Here is a 27620-nt window from a genome sequence, read left to right on the forward strand (position 1 = left end):
GTCATATGAGAAATCAGATATTCCCAAACTGCGGCGATACTTTATTTTTTTTAGCTCCTCGTCCACCGTCACGTTTTTTGTTGCCCTGTACAATCGGATAACACATGCATGCTCGCGCTGCACGCACACTCGCGTGCTGCAGATGCAGCCCCCACTAGGCCATCTGTATGTTTCTTCTTCTCCCCTGTGACGGTGGGCTTTGAAGTCTCCAAGAGGGAGCTCTGGCCCACTTGGACTTAATCCTATTAATGGCTGCTGTCAATCATAACGTGCGGCTCACACACGAGCATGCACACATACATGCACATGCATGCACCCCCGGTGCCGTACATGCACACAGATGACATGCTTCAAACGCAGAAGCGGCGGCGCACCCACACTGACACAGATCCTGCTTAAAAAATAAAAAAAAAAACGCAAGCGCTCACAGGCAGCCACCAGGACACACGTGCGCACATCGAGAGATGCGTTCGAGTCAAAGGTATTTGCATCAGCGTCTAAAGAATAAGTCGACATATGCAAATCACGCTGTTTATACTTGCCGAGGATTAGTTGAAACAAAGACAGTTTAGCTTGAGGACACGCAGCGGCGAGCTCTCCATCGTCTCCACCAAGCCGTGTCTTGTCATTATTTCGGCATCATGAAGACAAATGAAAAAGGAAATGGGAAAAACAACCAGCTTCAACAAAAAAAAACTTTTTTTTTATTCCTCAAAGGCTTAGAGTATATTTTTGGCACGGACACGTGAGCCGTACCTGACCAGACAGAGTGGACTTGTTGAGCACGCTTGAGCAAAAAGTGAAGATATCCATGTGCCGCACACATACTGTTGAAAATACCATGAGAAGAAAACACAACAAAAAAAAAGAACAACTGTGGCCCTCAGCTCCAAGGCTGTATGATAATACCACTAATACTACATTAAAAACAGGCAAATGTCTGTAAAAGATTTAGTTTTTTTGAAAATACTACTGAGATAGAGAATAAATTCTTCATTTGTTGGGAAGAAAAGAAAAAAAAACTTGCATTTGAAAATAAAATGTAATGCGATTTGTAATAATTTGTAATTTATTTAAAAAATGGCGCTGAGGACACGCTTAAGCCCATCTTCTCCAGTGAGACGTGTCTTGTCATCATTTCGTCATTTCTTCTTAAAAGCTCTGCTGTGATGCATGACAAGAAATTATTTTCTAATTCTACATTTTTTCTTTTTTTACAAAAATTCATTTAGCGTATTAAAAAAAAAATACCATTAAAGACCACATGTTGCTACATGTTTTAACCCAGGGCTTTCTGCCTGTGGCCTTCAGCTCTAATACTGTGTTAATTTCAATAATACTACCTTAAACAAAGGTAGGAAGGAGTTTCTTAAAAAGACAAAAGACAGGGATGTTTTTCAGTAAATGTTGTTAATAAATTACAAACTAAATTGCAGCTCCTGTAAAATAGATACGATTCGATTTTTTTTTTAGACGCTGCTGGGAAAAAGATCTCTGTATTCATATATCATATATTCAAGCATCTGTTCGCTCCACAGACGTATCTGGTCAAGGATTTGCTTCGGTGTAACTGCGCAGTCTTTATTGTACAGATGTTAAATTATATATGAACCTTCCAAAGCGCAGTGATGAGCAGTGATCTACAGCGAGCGAAAAAACAAGGCTATATAAAGTTGTGGCCGTACAAGCTGTAGTCATTAGGACCGGTTCACGGCTCCTTTTATGCACAGTATATATATATATAGTTCGCCTTACCCTTTAAAATATCTCCAGCGTCCTAAAACGTGCTCCATCCTACACAGAACCGTCACTGAGCAAACGTTTTGGCAGCTCCAGTGAGAGATCACCTTTTAAATCTCTCTCCTCTTCCCTTTCACCCTCTCCTTCTCCTTCTTTCCATCTCCCCACCTCTTTCACCACTCTCTTGTTCTTGGCCCAAATGTAAAAATCGATATCCTTTTGTTTCGGCCCCCTGAGGCAACGAGAGTGTCTGAATAAGATTGTCTATATTGCCTGTGGTTGCCAAGTTTCTGTCACCACTTACACAACTAATGACAGACACATTAACGTGCACTTGCCCGGCGCGCGCTATTACGCGCCCGCGAGGAGCTAAATATGGCCGCGCCGGCGCACGCTTTACTGTATATGCGCGCAGCGTGTGCCTGCGTCGAGTGGCGCGCCGTGATTGCTTGTTTGGAAAAAGGAAAAAATAAAAAATAAATGGCAGGAATATGCGTGGAGTCCTTCGGAGGCAGCCCCGACAATGAGGTTTTTCTAGGTGCGGCAGCTGGTTTGAAAAGATAAATTAAAAGGTGACAGATGAGACGGGATGTTGTGCTCGAGTTAAACCGTTCGCCGCGGCTTATGAATGCAGAGCGCCTTTTAATTGGCGCGCGGAAGACCCCTCGTTTGAAGCGTGAGTGTTTGTGCCCGTGTCATAGAAACTCGCCTTATCCCCCGAAGGGACCTGGCGGCGCAACGCTGTAAGACATCTGATCCGAAAGCTAGTCTAGACAGACGCCTTACAATGCGGTATTGATCCCCGCGTGCTTCAATTAACCCTCTGTTCAGAATTCACGTTCCCGCTCAACCGGGCAAAGCGCTGGGAAGCTAATAAACTCCCGCTCATATTAGCACAATAACGACCCGGCGCCCCGGGGACCGCTCCGGCTCGCGCCCGGAAGACGCTCGATGTCCGTCGGATTCTCAGCAGCTGCCGGCACACGCGTCCTCTCTGAATGTGTGCTCACGCTTTAATCATAGCCTGCAGTGATATACGTAGCTACCTACGCGTATGTGTGTGTGTGCATGTGCCTGTTCATTAGACAGGATATTTTGAGTAAATGTCACTTATATATCACTCTTATCTCTAAGCTAGAGCTTGCCATTATCAATGTTATGCCCGCAGGTAGTAGCACTACACAGATATCTGCTGCACAGCCTCTGAATTTCAGCCCCTGCGTTCCATCACTCGGAACATTTGTATGCGTGTGTGTGTGTGTGTGTGTGTGTGCGCGTGTGTCTGTGTGATGTGGTGAAGGGCAGTATTAAGTTGAGTCCGGGCAGAGTGTCATTGAGCTCATTCAGATTCTTTGCTGCATTTGTGTAACCATGACGCTCCGCTAACCAATGAGCAGAGCCAAGGAAGGGAGGACGGGGGTTGCTATGGTTACTGTGACAGGGAGAGCCAGGAAGGTGGTGGTGGTGCCGTGTCTCGCTTTTGAGGATGTTTTAGGTCTGCTGATTGTCGGTTTTCGGGCGCATGTGTGTATGTGCATGTGCGTGAAGCGCTCTTAAGAAATTATTTGGGGTTTCTGAGACAGATGCATTCCTTAATAATAATAATAATAATAAAAATAATGATAATAAAAAAAATAGTAAAATAAAGTGATGTGAAATGAAATGGCAAGCAAGTCTCAAGAGCGCGGCCACAAATGACAGACACTTGTTTTCTCCAGATTTAATATGCTTTGCTTATTCAACAGGGGAAAATGCATACTGCCTTTGACATGCAGCACAACGCATTAAACCTAATAAAATATGTATTAATATGACAGTAGGAGTGAATAAAGTAAAGGAGTGAAAAAAAAAAAGAAAAGCAAGCAAACACCTCCGCTGATAATGTTTCTATCAGGGGGACGGTGGCTGATGCTCCCAGGGATCTCGGCTCTTAAGATCAGGGAAAAACAACATTCGAGCTATACCACAACAACCAATATCCCTGGGAAAATCCAGCCCCACGCCGCCAATATCACAGCACACACACACTGCATCCCTCTATATCAATGTTTGTATGCAGCACGCGGTTGGAGAACGGGGACAAACGTTGGCGTTAATCTGTTATCTTGCATTCTTTTTATTGTTTTTTTTTTTTTTTTTTTTAGACGATAGCATAGATGTATGGCGCGTATGCTTGGAAGGCAGTGCGAAGATCTGAGCACAGTAGATCCAATCTCAGTGGAATTAATGAACGTTCCCCCCATTTCGGTACAGCATGCATCAAATGTGCGACTTCTGAGAATAATTAGGCGTTCCCATCTTTGAATAATCTCTGCGAGTGCAAACGTCGTGTTGAAATTACCAGGCAGTTACTCTCTAGCTGGTCGGAAACTGCGGTACAGTAATTACCGAGGCAGGGACATGCCCTTTAATGATGTTATTGTCTACGTACAGTGTGGATAATTACGTCTGGATGACAAGGGCGCAAATACAGTTGTAGTTGGACACAACTTAGGCCATCAATTAAAAACACTTACGAACAGGCTTGGCGGTCCCATATTTTCCCGTTGCTTTGCCAATTGTCGTCAATAACGGTCATCAATAACATGCTGGTGCCGCTGTGCTTGTGTGTCCAGCCGATGGACGCGCCCCCATCCCCATGGCGGTAGTCCGCAGGGAGCTGTCATGTGAGTCCTACCCCATCGAACTGCGCTGCCCGGGCACAGATGTCATCATGATCGAGAGCGCCAACTACGGCCGCACCGACGACAAGATCTGCGACTCCGACCCCGCCCAGATGGAGAACACGCGGTGCTACCTGCCCGACGCCTACAAGATCATGTCTCTCAGGTCAGTGCGCGTGTTGGTGTGTTTGGGTGCGTTGGGGGAAGCGCAAAGAGTGTGGGAGTGCTAGGCCCCTTGTCTGATGCTCACATTTATTTATTTCTTCATCTATTTTTCCGAGGACTGTGGAACAAAACTGGACAACCGCAGTGAACATAATTAGTTCTGTGTATTGCTTTGTTAATTATGCTGGTCCCATGGCATGCTTTGGTGCAATGTGCGAAGCTGACTAATGGCGCAAAAAAAAAAAAAGGGAGACAAAACGGAAACGCCGTGAATTGATTCACTTCTCCGAGTCCCAGAGATCCCAGCCGCCGCAGTAGGTGTGCAGTGTCAACCGTTAAATGAGCAGTCCTCCCATTTGTGTGGAGTTGTTTTTTTTTTATTTGATCTCTGTGGTAACCTACTTCCAAAGAAGTTTGCAGCGAACAACAAAAGCACAAAACGACACAAGAATGCTCCAAACTTGCCAGACTTGGTGTGCTGTCAAAAAAGGACAAAGGTAAGGGAAAACCAGAAACCAGAACACGGTGCGGTGCAGTTTATGCTACAAAGCTGCAGAGCTTTATCCGACGCTGAGCACTGCTCAGGTACCATGTTTACCTCTGAGGTATGACTGCCTCGTCTTCTGACAGGACTGTTGGGGTCACAGCAATGGTCGCCATGGAAGACTCACAAGATTTAGAAGAATTTGAGTCTGGTAAACACAGCATTGAGTTTTCATTACAAAGTGTGTTTCAGACGAGCCGATACTGCTTTTTCTTCCTCCTTTTATATGATAAAAATGATACAAAGGTAACAAATGTTACAAGTCGTTGGATTCAAGAATATTTAAAGCTCTTATGTGTACAAAATAAAAAAAATAAATAGGTAAAAAGTGGTAGAGCACAAGCAGAAGCAATTCTAGCGTCCTTCTCAGCCAAGTATGTTTATATCATAGGCAGAATTAATCTTACACCTTGACTTTAACATCAACACATATTTGTACCAAAAGCTTAACAACAGCCCAGCAGCTCCAATCTCAGCTGTGGACAGTTGTCGATAGACAACCGGCATTATTAGTTTGCCAGAGAGAGAATGACTACAAGCATTTTCCAGCTTCTAGCTGCATGCGCTAGTGTGGGAGGGGCTAGTGGGGGAGGGGCAATGTATGGGCTGCATGTGTCCACAGCATGTCCAGCAGCACAGGGCTGCCTGTGGATGCGCTTGTCCGTAAATCTTGCAGAGGAAATTAAAAATACTGTATGTATCGGGGAACGCACCCGCGTATCAGCCGATACCGATACCAATAAAAATGCAAATATCGGCCCATTTTATCGGTCGATCTCTAATACAGAGTACTACTTTACCTACCCTTTGATAATCAGAACTAATTTTTTGGAGTTAAACCTGCTGTAAACACTTTAAGCCGTAAGCGCAGAGAGGTGTTCACGTGGTTTTCATTTTTCTTTCATGGAAATCGTCCAGCGCACGATGGACTCTACACTCTGCATTATCAACTTAGTGGAAACCTGTAAATGCATTCGGTGGCGGCAACTAACTGGGAAATAATAGCCTGACAAAACTAGCAATGTGAGGAAAGCGATGCTCTCTAATGAGGATGTCTGGCTCTAAATAATTCATCGTCGTAACCATTAGTATCTCAATTTTTCAGATCACATGTTAATCTGACTTTCAGCGCTCGGTCCTGCTGTCCCATTGTTTCCTCTCGTGTCTGTTTTCTGTCTCCGCGTCGCAGTCATATTTCTCCCTCCTCTGTTTCTCCCGTCAGGCCACCTGTCCGTGTCATGTGGTGGTGCTCTGATTGCGATTGCTTTGGCCTGGCTCTGCCTCCGCCCGCTCTGGCAGCTGCTGCCTGTGTGGCCACTCTCCTACGGCCCATTCCATCCATAATTTATACGCGAGCGTGTGCACGCGCGCACAAACACACAGCGTGTACCGCACACAGCCTGCACTGCCCAGGGGCTACACCAGACTTTAAGCTCCAATTAGCAGAGCCAGAGGCCAAACTTAATCTTGAGGGATCCTCTGTGGAGGTGACTCAGACTTGAAGCAACTGTTTATCACATATATTTTGTGTGCTGCAAAGAGGCTCTGAGTAAACCTTTGTGGGTGTCTCGCAAGACAATGCTATATGTGCACAGGCACGAACAGAGCGCGGCTATGCTCATGCATGCAGTGAGAGTGTTTTAAAAGCACCCATGAAGCTCAGAAATGCACACAGTGAACGTATGAGGTTGTGCTCCTGCACAAGTCTAATGTGCACCGCGTGACAGGCGACGTAAATAACGTTGACCATCTTGCGACACTACAGCGTTCTGCTGGGAAACATTTGGACCTGTGTGGATGTTACCTAGACATGTAGCACCCACCTAGACCAGACCAGACGCCCCCCACCCTATAGCAATGACACTCATTGATGGCAGCAGCCATACCCAGCAGGATGTAGCCTGACACAGACACACACACAAAAGCAGTTTAGGAACAGCTAAAAAACAGGAAAAGCAGCACCTGGCCTCCAAATTCACTAGATCCCAAAGTGATCAAGTATCCGTAGGATGCACTGAATCAAGCCCGACCCACAGAGGTCCCTCCAGTCAACCCATATGACCCCACTAACGACATCACCCTCAGATGTCCATTCCCCACGTCCATTCTTTGACGAGTCACAGCTGATTTGGAGTCACAAGGAAGCCCTACACGATATGACGAAGGTGGTCATAATGATATGCCAGATCGGTGTTGTCACACTAGGCTATAACCATCAGGGCTGAGCAATGTGGTGGGCGTTGACCACAAATTAAACACCTCATCAGGCGCGACCCAAATGCCTGGATGTGCTGCGGGCTCGCCTGCTTATTGGGGACGTATCGGGACGTAAGTTGTGCGGACCTAGAACGTCTCCGTATCCAGGGCGGCGTCAAGCGCGCTGCTGCTCCACACTCGAGAATGGCCGTAACGCGTTATACTGCGACTGCACTTTATAGTCAAACTTGTTAAAAGTCTGAACTGCCAAGCGCGTAAGTCCAAAGCACTTGGCACCGATAAAGGCCCCATAGGCGTCCATGTCCAAAGCCTGGACCCATTAATGCTTTTAGTCCCTTTAGCCAAAGTCCCCATTTATGACAACGGAACTTTTTTTTTTTTAGATAAAGCCGCAACGGGGAGGGCTCAGTCGTTTTTATATACAGAGCCAGTCAGTGTCCATTAAATGCTTCATTGGGGGGGTTTTTGTGCACACTGCAGTGGCCCTCTGTGCACGTGCGTTCACGTCTTTCTCCCGTCCACACATCTCTGTTCTCCGGTCTGTTTCGGCCCGTCTGGTCTCCGCTCTCTCATCCCCTCTATGTCTGTATCGTCTCTGGCTTTCAAGCTCAGCTCAACTGACTGATAAAATCAGAGCATGTTCCGCCTGCCCAGTGTTTTCCTCAGTATCACGTTCGCTCTTTGTTTTCCTCTCTATCACTCTCCAAGGCCAAGGAGTACGTGTGCGTGCGTGCGCGCGTGTGTGTGTGTTTCTGAATGCGTGCATGCGCGTATGCTTATGTTTGTGTGTGTTCGCGCGTGTGTGCGTGCCCATACCACATAATTGGTCTTGATATCAAAGCCTCATATCTCCAGAGGGTCTCACAAGGCTTCTCAGGCAACCTAGAAAGGACCTGATACTGCTGCATTTCCCAGATTATCTCCCCACTGGGATACACTGGGTTGAAGGGGGCGGAAACGAAGCCGTGGCCATGAAAGTTACGCTTAATCTGTTTCAGTGATATACTCGCCTCGGTTCAATGACTCAAATCTTTTTTTTTTTTAATCAGGTATTGAATTGAAACACCTCTATATCAGCGGCTGCCTTTGTTTTTAGGACTTGTAAGGTTTTCTTCCGATATCTCGCCTTTAATTAAGACAATTCTATCGTTTATTACACTCGCTGTACAAGCCTCCAAAGGTCTTTTCCCAAAAAACATCAATTTAATCTTGAATTTTTGGTCACGGTTCAGGTTCGCTCCGGCTCAGTCTGCTTAAAGTGTCATAGGGGAGAGTTGTGTCGGAAGCGTTTTTAAGGGTGGTTGATTTGCGCGTGGTTGCAATAGAACTTCGGGAAATGCCTTCAACTTATGGCGGTTCATTGAAAGTGTCGTGACGGGTTCTAGGGAGATGCTCCACTCCTCGTCTCTTTGCCCCCCTCGTTAATACGCGAGTGCTTCCCGGAGCAAGCGCCTTTCAGTGCGTCATTCTCCCTCTCACATGCGTCCGGACGCTCCGGGCTGCAGGTGCGGACGTCCTGAAGGCCGTGTGAGCGGCGCGCAACGAAGCGAGCGCGCTCCCTCTGTTTCGCTGCGTTCGAAAATCACGTCTAGACTTCAGACTTTTTCCCTCGAAAAAGCTCCGTGGCGCCTCCTATTCCACCGTGTCACCTTGTTTGCCCTTCTCCCTCTTTATTTATTTATTTTTTTCCCCCGGTGCTGCTCTTCTTTTCTCTCGCCTTCCATCACTCTCGACTGAGTCCCTCAACACGGAGGCAAAAAAAAAAAAGGCAAAACAAACACTGTGACAAGAAAGACAAGGGTAGGGAGTTGTTTTCCCCTCTCCATCGTTCCCCTTCAAATTCCTTGCTTTTGGAGGTGTTTAATAACAACATGCTTCATTTATTATTCTCCCATCTGCCCTCTTGATATTTCAATTTCCATTTTTTATCCCTTCCCTCCTCTCATTCCTCAAACTGCTTCTCACTCCCCATTTCTCACCCTTGCTGTCACTTTTTCTTTGTCCCTTGTGTTCTGTTTTGGCTTTTCACTGCTTTTCACTGTTTTTTTTTTATTTATTTGTTTTTTCTTTCTACGACTGCGGAGAAATGTTAGGGTGGAAGCTAAAGTGCAGCAAGCTTATGGTTTGCAGTACCCTGTGTTTTCCAGATTTAGGCCCGTGTTGACCAAATACCCCATCTCCACGGCCGAAAACACACCCTAGGTCTCTAGATCAAATCAAATGGTTGATTTGGGCAAAGTTACAGTGAAAGGGCTGAGTATCGTCTAAAAGAAGTCGATACCGATACCCTTAAAATGATACCAATACCAATTAATACTTCATTTTATTCTTTTTTTTCTTTTTTTTTTGTCATTTAGGATTAATCATGTGAATAGAAAGCAATCAGTTGTTTAAATGTCACCGCTCCTCCCCATTAAAAAGATTTTTACGCAAATACATTTGAAAGTGTCCAAATTACTGTAATTTGTATTGAATATATAAACCTGCACAACACAGGATTATTTGGGAAGTGCAACTTTTAAAATCACAACTATGAGCCAATATTCTCTAACATGGTGAAGCAGCTCATCAAACACAGACAACCTTATAGTCTAATATGTCATAGTTGATCATTAGGAAAAGTGAGCAAGTTAGCATCAGCATACACAGCTGCCTACAACAACATGCCGAAAACAATTTACTGAACATGTTGTTCAGTTGTTGTTCATGTTGTTAATGTTTTAACACACTAGTAAATATTAGGTGAAGTTATTGATGGTTACGCCGTGTCATGTTGAGAAGGCATTGACGTTGAAGAAGTCGGCCTTGTAAACACAGTGCGGTTCTCCACCCTCACGTTTTTGATGAGGCGCTTTGTTAGGTTGATCGTATTCCCCGTCTTCCCCAAAATAATCTCGCCACATTTTAGGAATTTACTAGCACCACCAGGTGCCGTAGGCATGTAGTACAGTCGTGCTTTTCAGTGTTTTGGTGGCATCTCGGAACACTGAACAGCCAAATCTGTTGCGGTGGTGGACCAATCACATGGCGCATTGAATCAAAGAACGTTCGCGGTGAAGAAAGAAACAGTAATTTTTCCACATCTGGGTACAAAAAGATTCCAGTAATCATTTGACAGGTGCAGTTTTGATGCTACTCGGTACAGGGTTGTTTCAGTCGATACCTAAAAGGTATCGCGTACCGATACCCAGCCCTACACGGCGATGCCTGATGAGCATGACAAGTATAAATGACTTGGCTACATGCGTAGGTCCTTTGTCCGGCAGTCACAAAAACCCACATCAAGAGTGTAGTCGCTTTAAACATACAACTATGCAAAAGCCCTGCGCATACATGCATGAACACACTTCATGCTCCTGTGCACTCTTGCTAAGACAACATGCACACAGAAAGAACTTGAGAGAGAGTTTCTGAGCCTGGGCAACTTGTTCTGGCAGCCTGTCTCCGAGTCTAATCCTTCAAAGCACCAGGCTGGTGTGTGTGAAGGCTTTTCTGTGTGTGTGTGTGTGTGTGTGTGTGTGTGTGTGTATATACATGAGTGGGATACGTGCCTGTGTGTGCCAACGTGTAAATGTGTGCACCTATAGTTGATTCTTTTGTACGTGTGTGTTAGTGGGCAAACATCAGCATGTTTGAACCCTCCACGCAGGAGGCTCTGAAGAAACCTCTGAAGTTCTTTGCCTCTGACTCTTTGAATTATAGAAAAGCACTTGAATCACAGACTGCAATCTAGCGTTAGCCATGCGCTGCAGCCTAAGACCGCATAACCAGTGAACTATGCCATGCAGTCTGGCACTTTTTTTTCCTTCTTTTTTTTTTTTTTTTTTTTTTAGGAATACCTGCACTTCATCCGTCTCTCCAATATGAGTCTAATCCATCACTGTAAATGCACGAGGGGAATAAGTGGGAGGTGGAACAGAAAATGACAGAGGCACAGATAAATTTGTTCTCTAAACCTTGCCTAAATACATAAATCTTACACTTTTCGTGATTATTCCAGCCCAGTGACTCTAAGTACAAAAACAATATTATCTGCTAAATTGAAGCTTTGTGCTGAGGCATCTAAGACTGTGACTGTTTTTTTTTTTTTTTTTTGTTTGTACGTGTGTGTGTGATATCTCACGCAGGTAGACTCAACGGTATATTAGCAAATCTCGTTATTATATCTGTCTCCGACTTTTTTTTCCGTCTCCAACTCTGTCTCTCCTCCTTCCATTTACTCTCCTGCTTTCTACTGAATGAGGTCATATCTAGAAATGTCCTACTTTGTGTGTGTGTGTGTGTGTGTGTGTGTGTGTGTGCGTTGCCACCCTCCTATAGTCACCACAGTTACAGGAGATGCCCTGCAGCACCCTGGGGGCCCGACTGTCACCCTTGCTCAGTGCGGTAATTAGGGCCCACACACATACATATGTGTAGACACACACAAAGACAGGTGCATGTGAAGTAAAGGTAGACTTTTAGATTTTAAAAAGCTAAAACGCGTACACAGGAACTTTCCTTCTGATATGTGACGGCAATGAATGCATATGTTGCTTTGCAAATCATCAGTTATTGCACTGGACACAACAGGTGAATAGGGTACATTTTTTTTACTAATAAATATCACCATGAAACTTCTCCAGTTGATTACTTGCATAAATATATAAATATCTGATTTTTTTTTTGTATTACAAGTTTTGTGTGATTTTATATTTAAATGTGCAAATGAAACGTTATCTTCTTAAATGTGCGCTAATTTGCATACATTTAAAGAACAGAAATCTGAATAATGGCTAAAGCGAGGTTTAAAATTCTTGTTTGATTTTGTTAACGCATTGGATTTCTTGGTATTTACAGAGGGAATTTTGGATATCTCCTTTTGCCACTACATAAATCACAAAGATCTATTTTTGCCATGTTTTTAGGAGTAAAGCGTTAAATAAATCAGACTCGGAATGATATATGAAAAATCCCCTCTGTAAATGCCTGCTGAATGTAGTTAGGAATAAATCTGGAAATCTGGTGTGTGTAAGTGCTACTGAAGTGGAGATTTCTGGCTCAGAGTTTGCAGAAAAACTCATTTATATTTATACTCATGTATATTTTTTATTGGAAACCACTGTGTACCAAACCCAAATCTATTCCAATCCTTCAAAGCACATCATATAATCACATCAACACGTATAATATCAAAATATCAGAGTTAATTCAAGCGTGAAACATGGATGATGATCCACTGCTGATCGTCTCCACCCTCGTCTCCTTTTACCAAAGACAATTTACGGCCGGATGAACTCGGATGAGTCTGACTTCCCCTCTTCTCTCCTTCATGTGTCTTTTCTTTGACCTTTCTTGCTATTTCGTAATTTAGCTGTAATTTTCTTCTTAGAGAAGACCGCACAGCCTGATGAACACGGACTGGCAGAATATCCGGTCACGTGGCGCTTTTGAACGTGTCACGTCAGAAAATCGACACCAACCAATAAGAGTGCGGTTTTAGCTCCAGATCAGCCTTTCTGCTTTTGCAACTGGTTACAAAGGATGCGACCATATTTGGACCTGAAAGTTTCTTCGGAGAAAAAGAGCTTCACAACGGTACCTCATATTAGTGGTGTTTGATACCATCGATTTCCTGTCCGATCCGACACTGAGTAAAGTATGAGCAATACCGATATGATACCGATACTTTGTGTAAGTACACCCTAATGTGAGTGGTAAACCTAAAAAAAAAATAAAGAATACACGATGTCAGAGTAATTTATTTACTTATTTAAACTTGGAAGCATATTAAGGTAGCAGCCTCATTTACTATATAGCTACATGAGCTAATGTGTTGTGATTTAACCTGAGGAGTTTCACAAGGTTTGTTGTGTTGCCACAACTCAATAGTTCAGTTACTTTCCACTGTGTTTCCACATCACCTCGAATGACTGAAGTATCGAAAGTATCGATATTTTGATCTGAGAACATAAAGACCTGGTATCGGAAGTATCGATATTTCAGTATTGATCCACACATCAGTAAATTAGTAATTTGTTAGTAAATTATTCATATTTTTTGTACACTGGTAAATTAGAGGCACAACACGCCCTGCGATAGGCTGGCGGCCTGTCCAGGATGTATCCGGCCTCTCGCCCGATGCCAGATAGACTCCAGCAACCCCTCACAATCCTAGTGAGGATTAAGCAGTAAGGAAGATGAGATGAGACAAGAAGCTACACAGATGAAGTGTAGAGTAATGAACACCTGAATGTGCATTTTGACTTCTTTTTTTTAAACTAGTTTGACAGAAGACGAGATGTTAATGAACCAAATACCAAAAAATCTCAAAATTGATCAGTGGGTAAAAGAACTGCCCTGTCTCACCTTAATAATGATATCATCCCTTACACCAAAAGGCGTTTAAGAAGGCAGCTGCTCGTGTAGAGTTTGAATTTTTTTCTCCAGTCGCCCTTTTCAAATGCCTTTTAGATTACCATGACCTGGATGACTGAGAACCTTCACAGACATGATCCCTTCTCCGTCCTCCTCCGTCTACCCAGCCGGGCCCGACTGCGCCGTGTTTTTTTCCACTCGTCACCACCGCCTGACCCTCGCCTCGCGTCACCACGCCTCTGCTAACCTTAGTTACCACGCTCCAGCGAGCACCAAAGCCACACGGCGGGCCTGAAAAATGGCCCAGATGGCGGCGCGCGTCCTCTTTCTTCCCACGCACCGCGCGCAAAGTCTGACACATCCGGCGACTGGCGCGTGAGGCCGACGCCTCAGACGCGCCGGCTCTGTGCAGTCGGCGGCTGACTACCTGACTGGCTTCGGTGCTTTGACACCGAAAGAGCAAATCCAGAACCGGGGGGGCACGAGGGAAGAGCCCTTCTCCCTTCGCACAACGCGCCACATCCCAATTTCCTCTAGGCGTCCTCGTGAGGTGAGGCTTACTAAATCCCGCGAGTCGTCTCGACGTGTCGCCCGCTTCTCGCCGAACGGGACAGACAACCCAGCCAGAGATGTGCGACACGTCTTTTGGCTTTCAGGCGGATTTGGAGTTCGGCGTGAGCAGGTGGTTGGGATTAATCTGCGAAGACGTGGGGGGGTGGGTGGGGTGGGGTGGGTGTCACGTAGAGCAAATCGGCGCACGCGGACGCGAGTGCGAGGCAGAGAGGAACGCGGGGGACATCAGCAAAGGAATGTTACTGGGCGGAATCAGGAGGAAGACTCCCTGAGTGTGTCCTGGAATCGGACGAGGTGGAGGTTGCCATGGTTACCGGCGGAAGAGGAGAAGGGAGGGGGAGATGGCGGAGCTCAAAAACTGTACTTGGCCGTCAGCCTGCTAGGAGGAAGGAGGGAGGGAGGGGGGGGGAGAAAGTGCGTGTGTTTTCCTCCGTGTGCGAGGAGACGTACAGTATCGTAATTGTTTGCCGAGCCGCGTTCGTTTACGGAAACGCTTTTAATTCTCCTGTTTAAACGTATTAAAGTACGATATACCAACAAAATCAAAACAATTCAGCCCTCCTGATTTCATTATCACCTCGCTTTAAATTGTCCAGCAGCCGCACCGAGATCCGATTGTGTTGCAATATCGTATATTATCTTAACAGGGTCACAGACATTATGCAGACCTCAGAAATATATGCACTGTTTTTTTTTTTGTTTTTTTTCTGCCCCTCCATTTGCATATAAATGGTCCTCATGCAGAGAGAGAGAGAGCCGGCGACGACTGCACCTGATTTTTAAGAATAATATTTTATCTGTTCGCGTGTGAATGCGGAAGCGACTTCACCGAAAGCGACTTCCACCTTGGCGGATTCGAAATTTTTTGTTTACCGTTCTAGCACCCTCGACTCGAGTGGTTTGAGGAATGGTTTGAGAGACATATTTATATCAGAGCCCTTTTTTTCTTTCTTTTTTTATTTTTTTTTAACACCTGTAAGGATACAAAACCGTGCACGCTCGAGAATGACAGGGAAGCAGCGAGGAGTCGTGTGTTCGACACACACTCTGCCACAATGTGGTATTAATGTTATATATATATATATATATATGTATATACGTATCCGGGCATATTGTACGGCGCATGCATTGTGTTTTTCGTACGTCAGAAAAAAGTGACACTTGATATTGTTAGGCAGCATAGGGAGAGGAGGAAAATGAAGAAGAGAGTGGCATCCTCCAGCCAAATATTAATAATGTAACACATTTCAAAGTTTATTGTCAGTGGGGAAAACAACATTATTTTACCTGCGCCTTGTCTGACAGGCTGCTCGAGAACTGACAGAACACACATTCAGGGGCTGCGGTGGATTGTGTTACTGTTTGTGTGTATGTGGGTGAGGGGGAGAAAAAAAAAAAAAGACAAAGAGAAAGAGACACGTCTGTCAGATCTTTCTTCGTGAGCGTGGTGCTGGCACAGGATGCATCTGCTCGGCTATACCCCACGGTTGACATATATATATATATATATATATATAAATATATATATATATATATGTACTGTACACAGGCATCTGTCTTTTGCTCCCTCTCTCTTACCTCTGTCAGTCACAAACCCTGCATCGCTCTTCAATTACTAACAACACCCCACTTCCACGCTTTCTGCCCTTTCTTTCCGTTTCCGTCCGTCCATTCCCATCACTCCATTTGTACGTCTCCGCAACAGCCTTACTGTACGTGAGTGCATAACCACATCAGGGAGCTCATAAAGCAGAAATGAGGCCAGCAGCAGAGGAAGCTCGTGCTCGTGTGAGAGGGAGAGAGAGAGAGAGAGAGAGAGAGAGAGAGAGGGAGAGGGGAGGAGGGGGGGAGAGAGAGTGGCCAGCTTAACAGCTTTTTATCCTGTAGTGAGATACAGTAACTGTGCTCTGTCTGCTGTCAAATGGGTTTCCTGAACTCCCGCGGGACATAAAGAGCCCCGTGAAATCATCGCTACCCCTTCCTTTTGTTATTTCCACAAACTGCCTTTTATTTTATGTTTTTCCAATTGCACCAACTCCCACTGCTGATCTCTCTCCAGTTTGGGGATTTCGGTTTAATTTCTTTTCACAGTGAGTCGCGAGCTATCGTTTGTTGTTGTTTTCTTTTCATAATACTGGGAGTAGTCGAGGTTCAGTTGCAATGCTAATAATGTTTAATTTATGTGCTGTTATCCATAAAGCAATCAGCCACAACATTATGACCACTGAGAGGAAATAACATTGGGCCGTCTTCTGACAATTCGGCATTCTGCTGGGAAACTTTCAGGACCTGGCATTCGTGTGGATGTTCCTTAGACATGTAGCACCCACCTAGATCAGGCCAGACCAGGCGCCCCCACCCCATAAAGATGACGCTCCTTGATGTTAGAAGCCGTCCCCACCAGGATGTAGCCTGACACAGGCACACAAAAACATCACAAGGTGTTGACCTGTCCTCCAAATTCGTTAGATCCCAAACTGAGAGTCTGTGGGATGCACTGACCCAAATAACAACATCCCCACTAACAACATCCTGTTGCCAGATACCACAGGACACACTCAGAAGACCCATGTCCATTCTCCAATGAGTCACAACTGTTTTGGAGGCACAATGGAGACCTGCAATATTATTATCAATATTAGGAAGGTGGTCATAATGTTCTGCTTGATCGGTGTATATCGTTTGTCTGAGAAGAGCTCAGTTCAACTACTTGCACAACATTTTATTTATTTATTTTTGAATTTTCCAAGTAAATTGAAACGACAGCAAACAGTGGGAAGAAACTGTGATAATTGCAGAGACGTAATCATCACCGAGAAACGAACAGGTTGTATTGTAAACAAAAGCGAGACATCGTCACAGTCCAAGACTGAATTTAGTTTTGCTCAACTCTTCGCTTCGCACAGTTCCATCCCGTCCTGAGCCGTCCCAAACGGGCCCGCCTTCAGCCCCCTTCACTGCCCGATTTCGGGATTATGTATCCAATTGTCAAAAATAGAAGAACAGAGGAGTTTTTTCCCAGTCTGTTTTCTGCGAGTTACCACACAGTGTGAGCGAACAAGCCGAGAAAAATAACATGGTGACATTATGCGCACCATGAGCCCATATTGCGTGTTCCGACCATTGCACAGCTCTCAGAGGGAGCGCTACCAAGAGATTTCTCAGTATTCTGAACCGTCGTGTTCCTGCTGGTGCGACGGGAGACAAAAGATGCTCGGCAATGCAGTACGCAACACGATTTTAATTCGGCTGGAAGCCTGCCCCTTCCCACGAACGTTTTGATGGTGGGGGGACTTGTTAGTCTGGAGTCTTTCTGCTGGGACCTGATTATGACCCAGCAAAGATCTGACACACCATTCAATTGTTTTGGACTCGTTTTACGTGGTGGTGGACAGAAGAATAACAGCAACGTTGTGCCTCTGTTGAGTTGAGTTTGTTAACGCCAAAACAGCTCTGATTGTTCACGTGGAGATTATTTTTCCTCTGTATTGGTTGGAGTTGAGTCAGGCTGAGCCAGGCTAGATCGTAATCATGTCCTCTTGAGTATTTTGTCTCCGATGTATGGAAATGGGACTTTAAACATTTGTAAATAATAGTGACTAATTTAAGAATTTGGACATGAATCATTCTTTTTAAGTGTCAAGATTGTGAGGTTTGGTTGATTCTATTAATTCCTATTATGGTACTATATGGTTTTCCTATATAATTTCTCTGTGAAACAAGCAGCATTAGTCAATCTTTTTATTACAACAGTTCAGTGGCAGACATTCACAGCCACACACAACATCAACGACAACTCAAGACTACGATGTTTCTTAAAGGGCCAGCAGCGTTTTTCTTTTCCTTTTTTTACTTTGGTGCTTTGCAACAAATTTTCTTCTCAGAAAATAAAAACAAAGATGGATAAAGCTTTTAACACTCAATTGTTGCCTTTATCGGACTATAACAGAACTTAAGTGCATGTAAACACGGTACTCTGATTAAAATCAGAGTTCTCATTATCCGATTGAGACACTGAGATAATGCGAATGGAATTCGATTTTCTCCGGCATGTGTACAGTAACCGCAGTTTTCCAATCGGATAATGCATGTGCGCATGCTCCACAACCGCTGTGGTGGAACAAAAACATCCAAGAAGGCCAGTCACAGAAAAAGAAGAAGCTAAACGGAGCTGCCAGAAGAACCGTTTGAAGGATATCATGCAACTTATCTGCACCAGAAGTAGCGCAAACATTACGTACGAGATTAAAAAATTTAGTTTTATCCAACTGGTTGTTGCTTGAAATGCCGGTCTGCAAACATAAGCGACTCCTGTTTATTATATGACACAATAAGTCAACCAGAAAACGGGCCGTATTAACATGGTATTATCGCCCTGAAAAGATACGTATCGCCACCTAGTGTGGAGGAGGAGAACAGTTATTCGATTTTCTTGCGCTGCATGTAAACTGGGACAAAGACTGTGGTCAGAAAGTCAAATTTTGAGCATAGCTCGATTAAGCTCTGCATGTAAACGCACTGACTGTAGCAAGAATAGTGTCCGTAACTTTAGCTCTTTACAACCCACTGTCAGTCACAGGCTCCAGTCTCGAGGTGCGATTCTGGTTGAAACTCTCTTTCGCTGCTCTCCGTTTGAAAAGTGGAAAGTCAACATTGCCCCTGCTCTGCTTGGCTTCCCCCCGCCCTTCGAGCCTATTGTGGTCACGGTGAATTTGTTGGTGGAAACCCAAGTAGTGAATGATGATGTTTGTTTGTTGAGAACATCTGAGGAACTTTGAGGAGCTGGGTTTGTCTCGCTCAATCTCGTAACCTCAAAGTTGGCGTCCGTTCAACTCTGTTCCCGTCAGAGATTGTGCCTTTCATTTCTGAATTTAATTAAAATTCAATAGTCTGTTGTCTGGCTGTTGCTTCTCGTGCGTACTCCTCTAAGCTGATGCTTTTTTTTTTTTTTTTTTTTTTACAGACCACCATCTACCGTCCGTGTATCGCCTTTTTTCCATGTTTGTGATATTCACACGCTAAATCAGAAAGTGTGTATGTGTCACACTAGAGTGGTTCGAATGTTGATTCCAGAGGACTTTGCCGAGGCTTTGTGCGTCACTCGCTCTCAGACACCTCTTTCAACTCGCAAGGATTAGCTCCCAGCTCTCACTTGTTGTGTAATTATACAGTTCTTCAACGCACCTGCATCCGAGCACACACGCGCGCACTGCGAGCGCAATCAAGTATTCATTCCCGCTCTACAGCTGCTCGCAGCCGCGCAGCGCGTGCGCGTGTGCTGGCACACTGGCATGAACGCGGGCACACGCGTGCTCCAGCATCCAGTGTCGGCCTCGTCAAATCATCAGTCAGACGGTCGTGTTTATACGAGGGGTAGAGACGGAGATGAAGTGAAGGGAGGTCTGCCAAACAAAGTGAAAAACATCAGAAGCAATAACAACAGCAGCACCCACTGCAGCATCGAAGCTTCCTACCCCCCCTCCCCACACCCCCCACACCCCGCCTGCCGCGGCTCAGCTTTGTTAGCGAATAGTTTGTTTGCGTGCGTGTGTGTGTTTGTTGCACGTTGCGAGGAAGAAAGCCAGCGGGCAAGGCGGTATCCAGGCCACTGCCTTGTTTTGATGTGGTCATGCTAATTAACAAAAAAAAAAAAAAAAGAAAAAAGAAGAAGCTTTTTCTGCCAATACCAAGAAAAACACAGAAAATATAAGTCAAGTTTTGCTTTTTGAGAGAATGGGTAGCAAAGGTGTGTGGAGGTGCATGTTCGGCAACCACATTAGTCACGGGTCACAGCGCGGAGAGGACGCGAATTATAATTTTTTGTTTTTATGTTTTGTTTGGCTGCTGGATAAACACGTTGGCAGAGAGGGAGAAGGAGACGGAGGCAGTGGGGACACGAGGGAGTCTTTTTTGGATCTGACTCAGACTACTGGCTCAGACAGAGCGGGTGACGTCAGCGTGGGCTTCGCTGAGGACGGAGGAGGGCGCGCGGGAGGAACAGAGGGAGGCTGGAGATGACGCCCCCGGGGGAGGCAGGGATGAGAAAGGTATTAAGGGAGGGAGAGGAAGGGAGAGCGGCGGCGGCAGCGGCGGCGGCGGCAGTACGAGGCCCACCACATATATCTGGGTGTGACTTCGGAAACGGGAGCTAAGTGGGTTTAAGACAGATAAACAGACCGAAAAAAACAGACAGTTGGAATGAGAGACAAAGAAGGAGGAACGGAGAGGAATAAATCCTAGGCGAGAAGGCGGAAGACAAAGCCTGAAAAAAAAGAAATTGGTTTATTATCTCGGCTTAGAGGCTGTGGGGAGAAGCAACAACGAAGGTAGCGGAGACAGAAATAGTCGGAGAAATGAGGAGTGATAGCAGAGAGATATAGCACACAAGAGATTATGTCAAATCTTTGGTCTGTACCCTTTATTTAAAATACCAGTCAATAACCCTCTGTGCTTTATGACTCAGCCATAAAAGTCCTGAGCTGCTTTTTATTATTATTATTATTTTTTTTTTTACCCGTGTCATAAAGCGGGAATAAATATACAAATACACAAATCCGCAGCTAGTTCAAAACTTAAATTTTCTCCCCTGCGCTCTCTCTAACCCATTTGCATCCATCCTTTCTTTTAGACCCCTGCTCCCTGCACTCGTTTGAGGATTTCAGTTGTTTATGGCTTTCACTGGGTTTGTACAATGACTATTTAATAAAATGTGGTTTCACTGCCCAGTTCACTTGGATCATTTTGTGCCAGATGTTAAATATACATATATATATGTGTGTGTGTATATATATATATTTTTTTTTTTGCAGTTCTTCAGGGATGACATTATTTTTATAATTTCTAAAGCCCCTGGTGCTCAGGTTTCCTCTTTTTTAAGTCTGTGTGTGAAAATAATTAATCCTACAAATTTGAGCCTGTGGCAGCACTTGATTACTAGAGCTGCGATGTTTGGGAACGAACCGAACTTATTGAACGACTCTTTAAAATGGCGGATGGGAACCAAGTTGCCGTTGCCAGACAAGCACGGCAGCATCTGGATGCACCGTTGTGACGACAGAAAGTTAAGTCCCATCTGTTAAATAACGTGTCTTTTGGGAATGAATAGTTCAGAATCATTTAAAGTCCGATAGCCCACCAATAACCACCAGATCTTTAAAAGGAATGGATCCGCAAGATCTGGCTCTTAAGAGCCACGATTCCAACCAGCGTTGCCAAACGTATGATAATTATCATATTTGTAAGATAACTATCGTATTTGTACGATAATTTTCACATTTGTACGATTAATAATTCCCAAAATCCCAATAATTTGATCCCTTCAATTCATGGAAATTAGCAAACACAGAGAGTGTTGTTAGTTTATTTAAACGCAAAACTGCATTATGAGCAATAGTATAAAACCCTACATGGCGAACACTGTCTCTTTCAACCATGAAAATGTCGTCTTGCTGTATTTTGTTAGTGACAAAAAACAAAAAATCAAAAACACCATCTTGATGTTTTATCATTTTCCAGTGACTGCCACTTGTTGAGAACTTTGGTTTGGCTTTGGCGATTAAAAGAAATGCTTGAAGAGACAATCAGCTAGCAGATAAGATTAATATGTAATTCATTATCAGTTTCAGCCTGGATAACATTATGCATTAGAATAAATCGTGCCTGAAATTACGTTAAGTTAATGCTTATTTAGGGGATTCTCGTTACATGCTAATGCTGACTGCTAGGTAACTCAGTTGTTTCAGAGATACCCAAGGAAAAGTTGCATTTGCTACGTAACTCTCCACAGTGGTTGCACTTACTACTGTAATATCTTTGTTGGAGAGGCTTCACTTGGTAAAGACAGATCAGACTTTGTCCCTTCTGTGTCCTCCTTTGGTCAAATCGTCCATCCAGTGAGTAAGAGTGTAGGAGTCGTTGAATACATTCCCATCAGTCAGAGTCAGCTTTTTAAAAATAACACTCACGGTCTCGGGGAGTGAGTGTATTAGTATATTCTCTAAAATATGCATTTTCCTCATCCATCATGCCAAAACAGTCAGTTGAAATATGCTAACCGCTGTTCACAGGCTACAGTGTTTGGGATGTTTGGCCTCCAGTTAAGCCCCGCCCCTCCAAAAAGCGTCACATTGTTTACAAACCACAAAGGGGTCTATATGGTCTGTGTTCATGTTTTACCGTAGCAGATGGTCCCGAGCAACATCAAATTGGGATTATTGGTCCTCAAAATACGAAGCCTCTGGTACCATAATTTGTCATTTCCCTCCTGGCAACACTGATTCCAACTCTACTGATGCCTTGTGTCCCAGTGTGAAGACTAGCAGACGGTTTTAGTGTGGACCTCAAAGGTTCTGATCCACCACGGTGCGTCAGTCAGTCGTGTCTATTGATGGGTGTGGGGGGCAAAGTTGTGGCGCTGTGTCAGTTTTGCCCCCCCCCCACCCCCTCACCCAAACCACAGAGTCCACAACTTGCGCTGATGACAGGTGACCGATGATGAAGGCACCGGGGCAAGAAATTAAAAAGCACAGGGGCGAGAAAAAAGAAGCGGGGGAGAGAAGAGGGGAAGATGGGTGGGTATTGTTATTAGAATATGACAGACGTCGCAACACGGCAAGTTTTTCAACCTTTTAAACTCTGCTAACCCTTCACTTGGCCGCAGACACACTGGACAGCGGTGCCAATAAATGTCACAGTAAGTAGTGCACTGTAGCCCTACATTAGTCCTCTGTGCAATATGTGAATATTGAACTAAGAATTAAATCAGCTCTCATACATTTTTCATTATGCAAATTCCTGAATGATACCGTAAGAAAAGAGACTTGAGGGGTTTAGCGTGCTCATTAAAAATATCTCACTGGGCAAATCGGAATGTTTTGAATGTAAATGTCGTCTGTTTGACAGGTGTGCTGAGAGGGAAAGACAGCACAGTTTTACTAATTGAAAGGAAATATTCAGAGGACAAGAGAGGCGGCTCATCGGCCTTCTCAAAATAGCCCCTCTCTTCTCGTGTGTCCTTTGTCCCTATTCTTGTACATAATACATTCACGTGATTTCAATAATTTATTTAAACCAGGAAGTGCCATTGAGATAAAGAGGCTCTCCAGCGCCGGGTAGCATTTTACGTTATTGCGCATATCCATCATTGTAGTTTATGGGCTCAGGTCGTTGGCCAACAAATCATCTCTGGTCGCGGGGAGCGGCCGCGGCGGGTTCGGTTACATCTAAAAATGTCATGTGTGCGTTTTTATAGCGGCGTGTAGCTGGACACAAACCCTCGCAGGCATATAGTAAATATACGTAGTGCTCTGCCTTACATAACCTGTATTAATAGGAGTTACAAATACTTACTTTTTGTGTGTCAGAGGAGCGGGGCCCCCCTGATAATTAGAATTAATTATCTTGAGTCTGGGGCAAAATGCTCTTAAAGACATAGGTCGCTGTTCTCACTGCTGCACACACACACACACACACACACACACACACACACACACACGCACACACACAGATGTGTCTTTGTGCCACAGCTCTCTTCAGGATCCATTGTGAACCACCTTGTGTACTCAACGATTCCATTACTGTAATGTTCACTCCAAGTCTACCAGTAAGGACACATTACGGGTTCTACGGCCAACATAAAGGGCCCTTAAACACAGATGGCTCTTGAGTGTCAGGGTGAATGTGTGGTGCATTATATCGGGATCTGTAATGCAGCTCATTCTCCATTACATCACAACACGTCAGGATCTTGCAGAGTGCTTTGGTCTTTCTCAAATTTAAGTAGTCCAGCTGAGTGGCACCGCAATAAATTTTTCCTTTTATGAAGGCCTGGGTGTTTTTGTTGAAACTGCTTTAAGGCCTGTTCAGTCCTCGCATTGAGATCAGTTCTCGTTAATCCAGTGGCAAGTGACCAGCTTTAGGTAAAGTGTGTTCAGACCTTGCAATAACACGTGTCTCCAGATCCAATCTCAGTTGCATGCTCTGTGTGCAAATAAACCCCGACGACATCATCTGGAGTGCAGTAGAATATTAGAACAGCTGCCGTCTCTAATGGATCTCTACCGCTGCCCCAGAACGGAGAAGAGAGCTGTTTTTGTTTTTGTGCGCATCATGACTTTTGTGCAAATTAAGTTATTATTTATTGATCCGCCCTGGCATCAGTTAGACCTGCATTACATCTCCAACCGTGCAAGTTTCCACACGCACCGTGATCTCTGGTTATGAAGATAAATAAAGCCAATGGTAAATGAGGAGATGCTTAACTTAACCACGCAAGGCTCCTCATACATCAACATGACCGCATCAATAATTAACAGAGTCTCACTTGTGTGCTAACATTAAATACTTTCACTTGTAAATTTGTACTTAAATGTATTTTTCTTTTTAGTTAACAGCTGCAAGGACATGGCATTTTAAAAGGTGATCATTTATAATAGCGGACATGTGTGAACCGTTTTTAAAACTAAAGTATTAAGTCAAGTCAAGTCAACTTTGTCAATTCTGACATGTGCAATACCATACAGGATTGAAATTACCATACTCAAAGGCCTACAAGAAGTGTGAAAAAAAGAAAATTGCGTGAAGTTTGTAAAGTAGTAAGTGAAGTATAAAGTAACTATTTCCATTAACATAATAGAAATGCATCGCATTTTTTTTTTTTTTTACAAACATTTACAAAACTATCAGGTGTAACAATAAGTAATAATATCTAAATGTCCCAGATCTCAGATCAGATTTCTCTTTGGCTGTAGTCGCTCCCCACAACTTTTCTCTCTTCCTTAGCAACCATTGACACATCATTTCCTGATTGGTTGATTGGATGCATTTTTCCACCAATAGGAAATGAAGTGCCATGTTTTTGTTTTTGCTTTCGAGGATTTGAAGGTGGCTAGCGTTCTTCGCGTGCCAGCGTGCGACATGACGGCAATATTCAAGAGTGTTCAAGTATGACGTAAATTATTTATAACAAGTCTAGTTTTACTTGGCCTAATTTAAGTTAGTACTTTCTACCAAAGTTGAAACTTTAGCGATGTTGCGTCTTGCTACTTACGTCGTAAAAATCGGTCACGTCATTTGGACGCCGCGGCGCGTCAGTAGCCTCCAGATGGTTGGTTTTGGTTCATTTGACATAATTTCTGTCCAGCTAAAGCAACAACTGTTTATGTAAAGCCACGCAGTTGAAGCTTAAAGCTATAATCTGTTACAATGAAGTCCTTGCCAAGAAAGTTCACACAACTAAGCTAAAGCAGCGGCGGAAGTTAATTGCTTCATATATTATTTTATTCCACGCACCGGTAGTAATGTGTTTTATATTAAGCAGCAATGATTGAGCTGAAGAGGGTAGACAACTATGAGTATATCAGGGGGGAATAAAAAAAAGAGTTACGGATGTAACTCGGGTTCTATGAATTTACCATATATGGCAGTCAGTAAAACATAGATTATTTAAATAATATATAGGAAGCAACGACAATTTCACCTAAGCTTCAGATAAAGAAACTCAGCATTAAGAGGAAGAACAGTCTAAAAGAAACGACTGCTGGTTGCCGTGGTTTTCCTTGTTGGAAAGAAAAAAGAAAGGGGCCAAATAGCTGTAGACATACATCATCTCAATGTGTCAACGGTGCTTGTGTAATGACTCTCCCTGGCACAAAGGGGGAACCAAAAGTTCCACACTGCGACTCTAATGAAGGTGGGATTCATTACAGCGATGAAGCCTGAAGTCAATGGATTCAGATGCGTTGGATGCATCTGGTTTTGTGCACGACTAACATCTGCCTCTTCACCCTCCTCCTCCATGTAGATGCAACAACCGTACCCAGTGTGCAGTGGTGGCCGGCCCCGACGTCTTCCCTGACCCCTGCCCCGGCACGTACAAATACCTGGAAGTCCAGTACGAGTGTGTCCCTTACAGTAAGCACTCTTCTTTTTTTCTTTTTTTAAATCTCTATAATATGCTGTAAGCCAGTGCCACTAGTCATCAGCAACTGTATTCATCCACATGAAATTGGTCCGTGCAGCGAATTTCTTGGTAAATAACAAAATGCACTGGCGGGGTAAGCTTATACAGGACATTATAATGACATCAGTCCCTGGGAAAGTCTGAGGGAGGGAGGAAGGAAGGAAGGAAGGAAGGAAGGAGGAGAAGGGTAGGCTCAAATGTTGACAGATGGTGGTGTGAACTTTGACCGGGTGGTAACAGACTGTGAGGTCGTATTCGCTGGGGTGAAACATTCATGGGACATGTTAACAAAATACCCCAGCAACTGTGAAACTTTACCAGTGTGGTGTAGCACTCCTTCCCTCCACCACTCACCCACCCACCCCCTCCTCGAAAAATAAAATAAAAAAATATTAAAAAAAATCTAGGTTACAGCTCACTGCATAATAAATGCATAAGGGATCAGTGTGGAGACTTAGTGGATTAAAGGCATCTTTTTTTTTTCTCCTTGATGCTTATTTTACGCTACATTCGAGCTTAGAGGGTTTGTCCAGAGGCAAAGGTAAAATGCAACTTTCGGTGTCTTATTTAGGAAACAGCTGAATCTCATGCGAATCGCCAAGCGGTGCCTTCCTTTAGCTCCACTGTTTCCCATGGAGTTGGAATAATTTTGTTTTCACACATTCCTCCTTTTAATACACATCAGCTGTATGTTTGGAAGAGACTGGTCATTAAAATGTTGAGAAGATGTGCACTTTAGTTTGTCACAATCGTTCATGAGAACGGGTAAAAGATGTTTTATTCCAACTTTATGGGCAACAGTGTAGTTACTCCTCTTTCACAGCAGCAAGTTCTGAATTAGGCTTATGCTACTTTTAAGGCTCTCCATGCTACCATGTACTTGTACGCTCGTCAGTCTGGCTGTGATTGATCATTGAAACACGTCGAGGTGGAACACCTATAGGCAGGCGAGAAGCCAATTGTTAATAATTTTCAAAACTATACGCTGCAATTAAAATACACTTTCACCGAGATAGAAGACATTGTCCAGTAAGTATAGGCGCTGATTAGAATTGAGTAGAAGACGCAGACTAACTTTATGTTATGGCAATTTCCAACACATGACTTTCAGATGAAAATTGATGATAATTACCTTCTGTCAGAGGCATTTTCTTTTTATATGCATATACATAATGAGCACGTACCAACTGTCATCCTAGTGGAGCACATAAACCATATGTTTTCAATAAAAATGCTAATTAGCTTTACACCACAGCGCAGTCAGGTTAACACATTTTCTGTATGTGTGCACGCGTGAGAAATGGAAAGGTCGTGGGAAAAGAAACGGGGCCCATCAAGCTTCAGATGAAAACAGATGATCGTCAGAAACGTTTTGTTCTCTGCTCCTCAAATCTCAGTGTCT

General features: G+C 44.1%; 1 protein-coding gene across 11 annotated transcripts in view; it reads left to right on the forward strand.

Moving 5' to 3' along the window:
* adgrl3.1 (adhesion G protein-coupled receptor L3.1) overlaps window positions 1-27620 on the forward strand; it is a 137469-nt gene that overhangs the window by 33969 nt on the left and 75880 nt on the right. For all 11 annotated transcript variants that reach the window (XM_047577675.1, XM_047577679.1, XM_047577680.1 and 8 more), the window contains exons 4-5: window positions 4356-4569; window positions 26060-26169. In XM_047577675.1, the coding sequence (XP_047433631.1) occupies window positions 4356-4569; window positions 26060-26169 (324 nt within the window). The remainder of the gene's footprint in view (window positions 1-4355; window positions 4570-26059; window positions 26170-27620) is intronic.

The sequence above is a fragment of the Mugil cephalus genome, chromosome 2, assembly GCF_022458985.1.
Source record: "Mugil cephalus isolate CIBA_MC_2020 chromosome 2, CIBA_Mcephalus_1.1, whole genome shotgun sequence".
Lineage (NCBI taxonomy): Eukaryota > Metazoa > Chordata > Actinopteri > Mugiliformes > Mugilidae > Mugil > Mugil cephalus.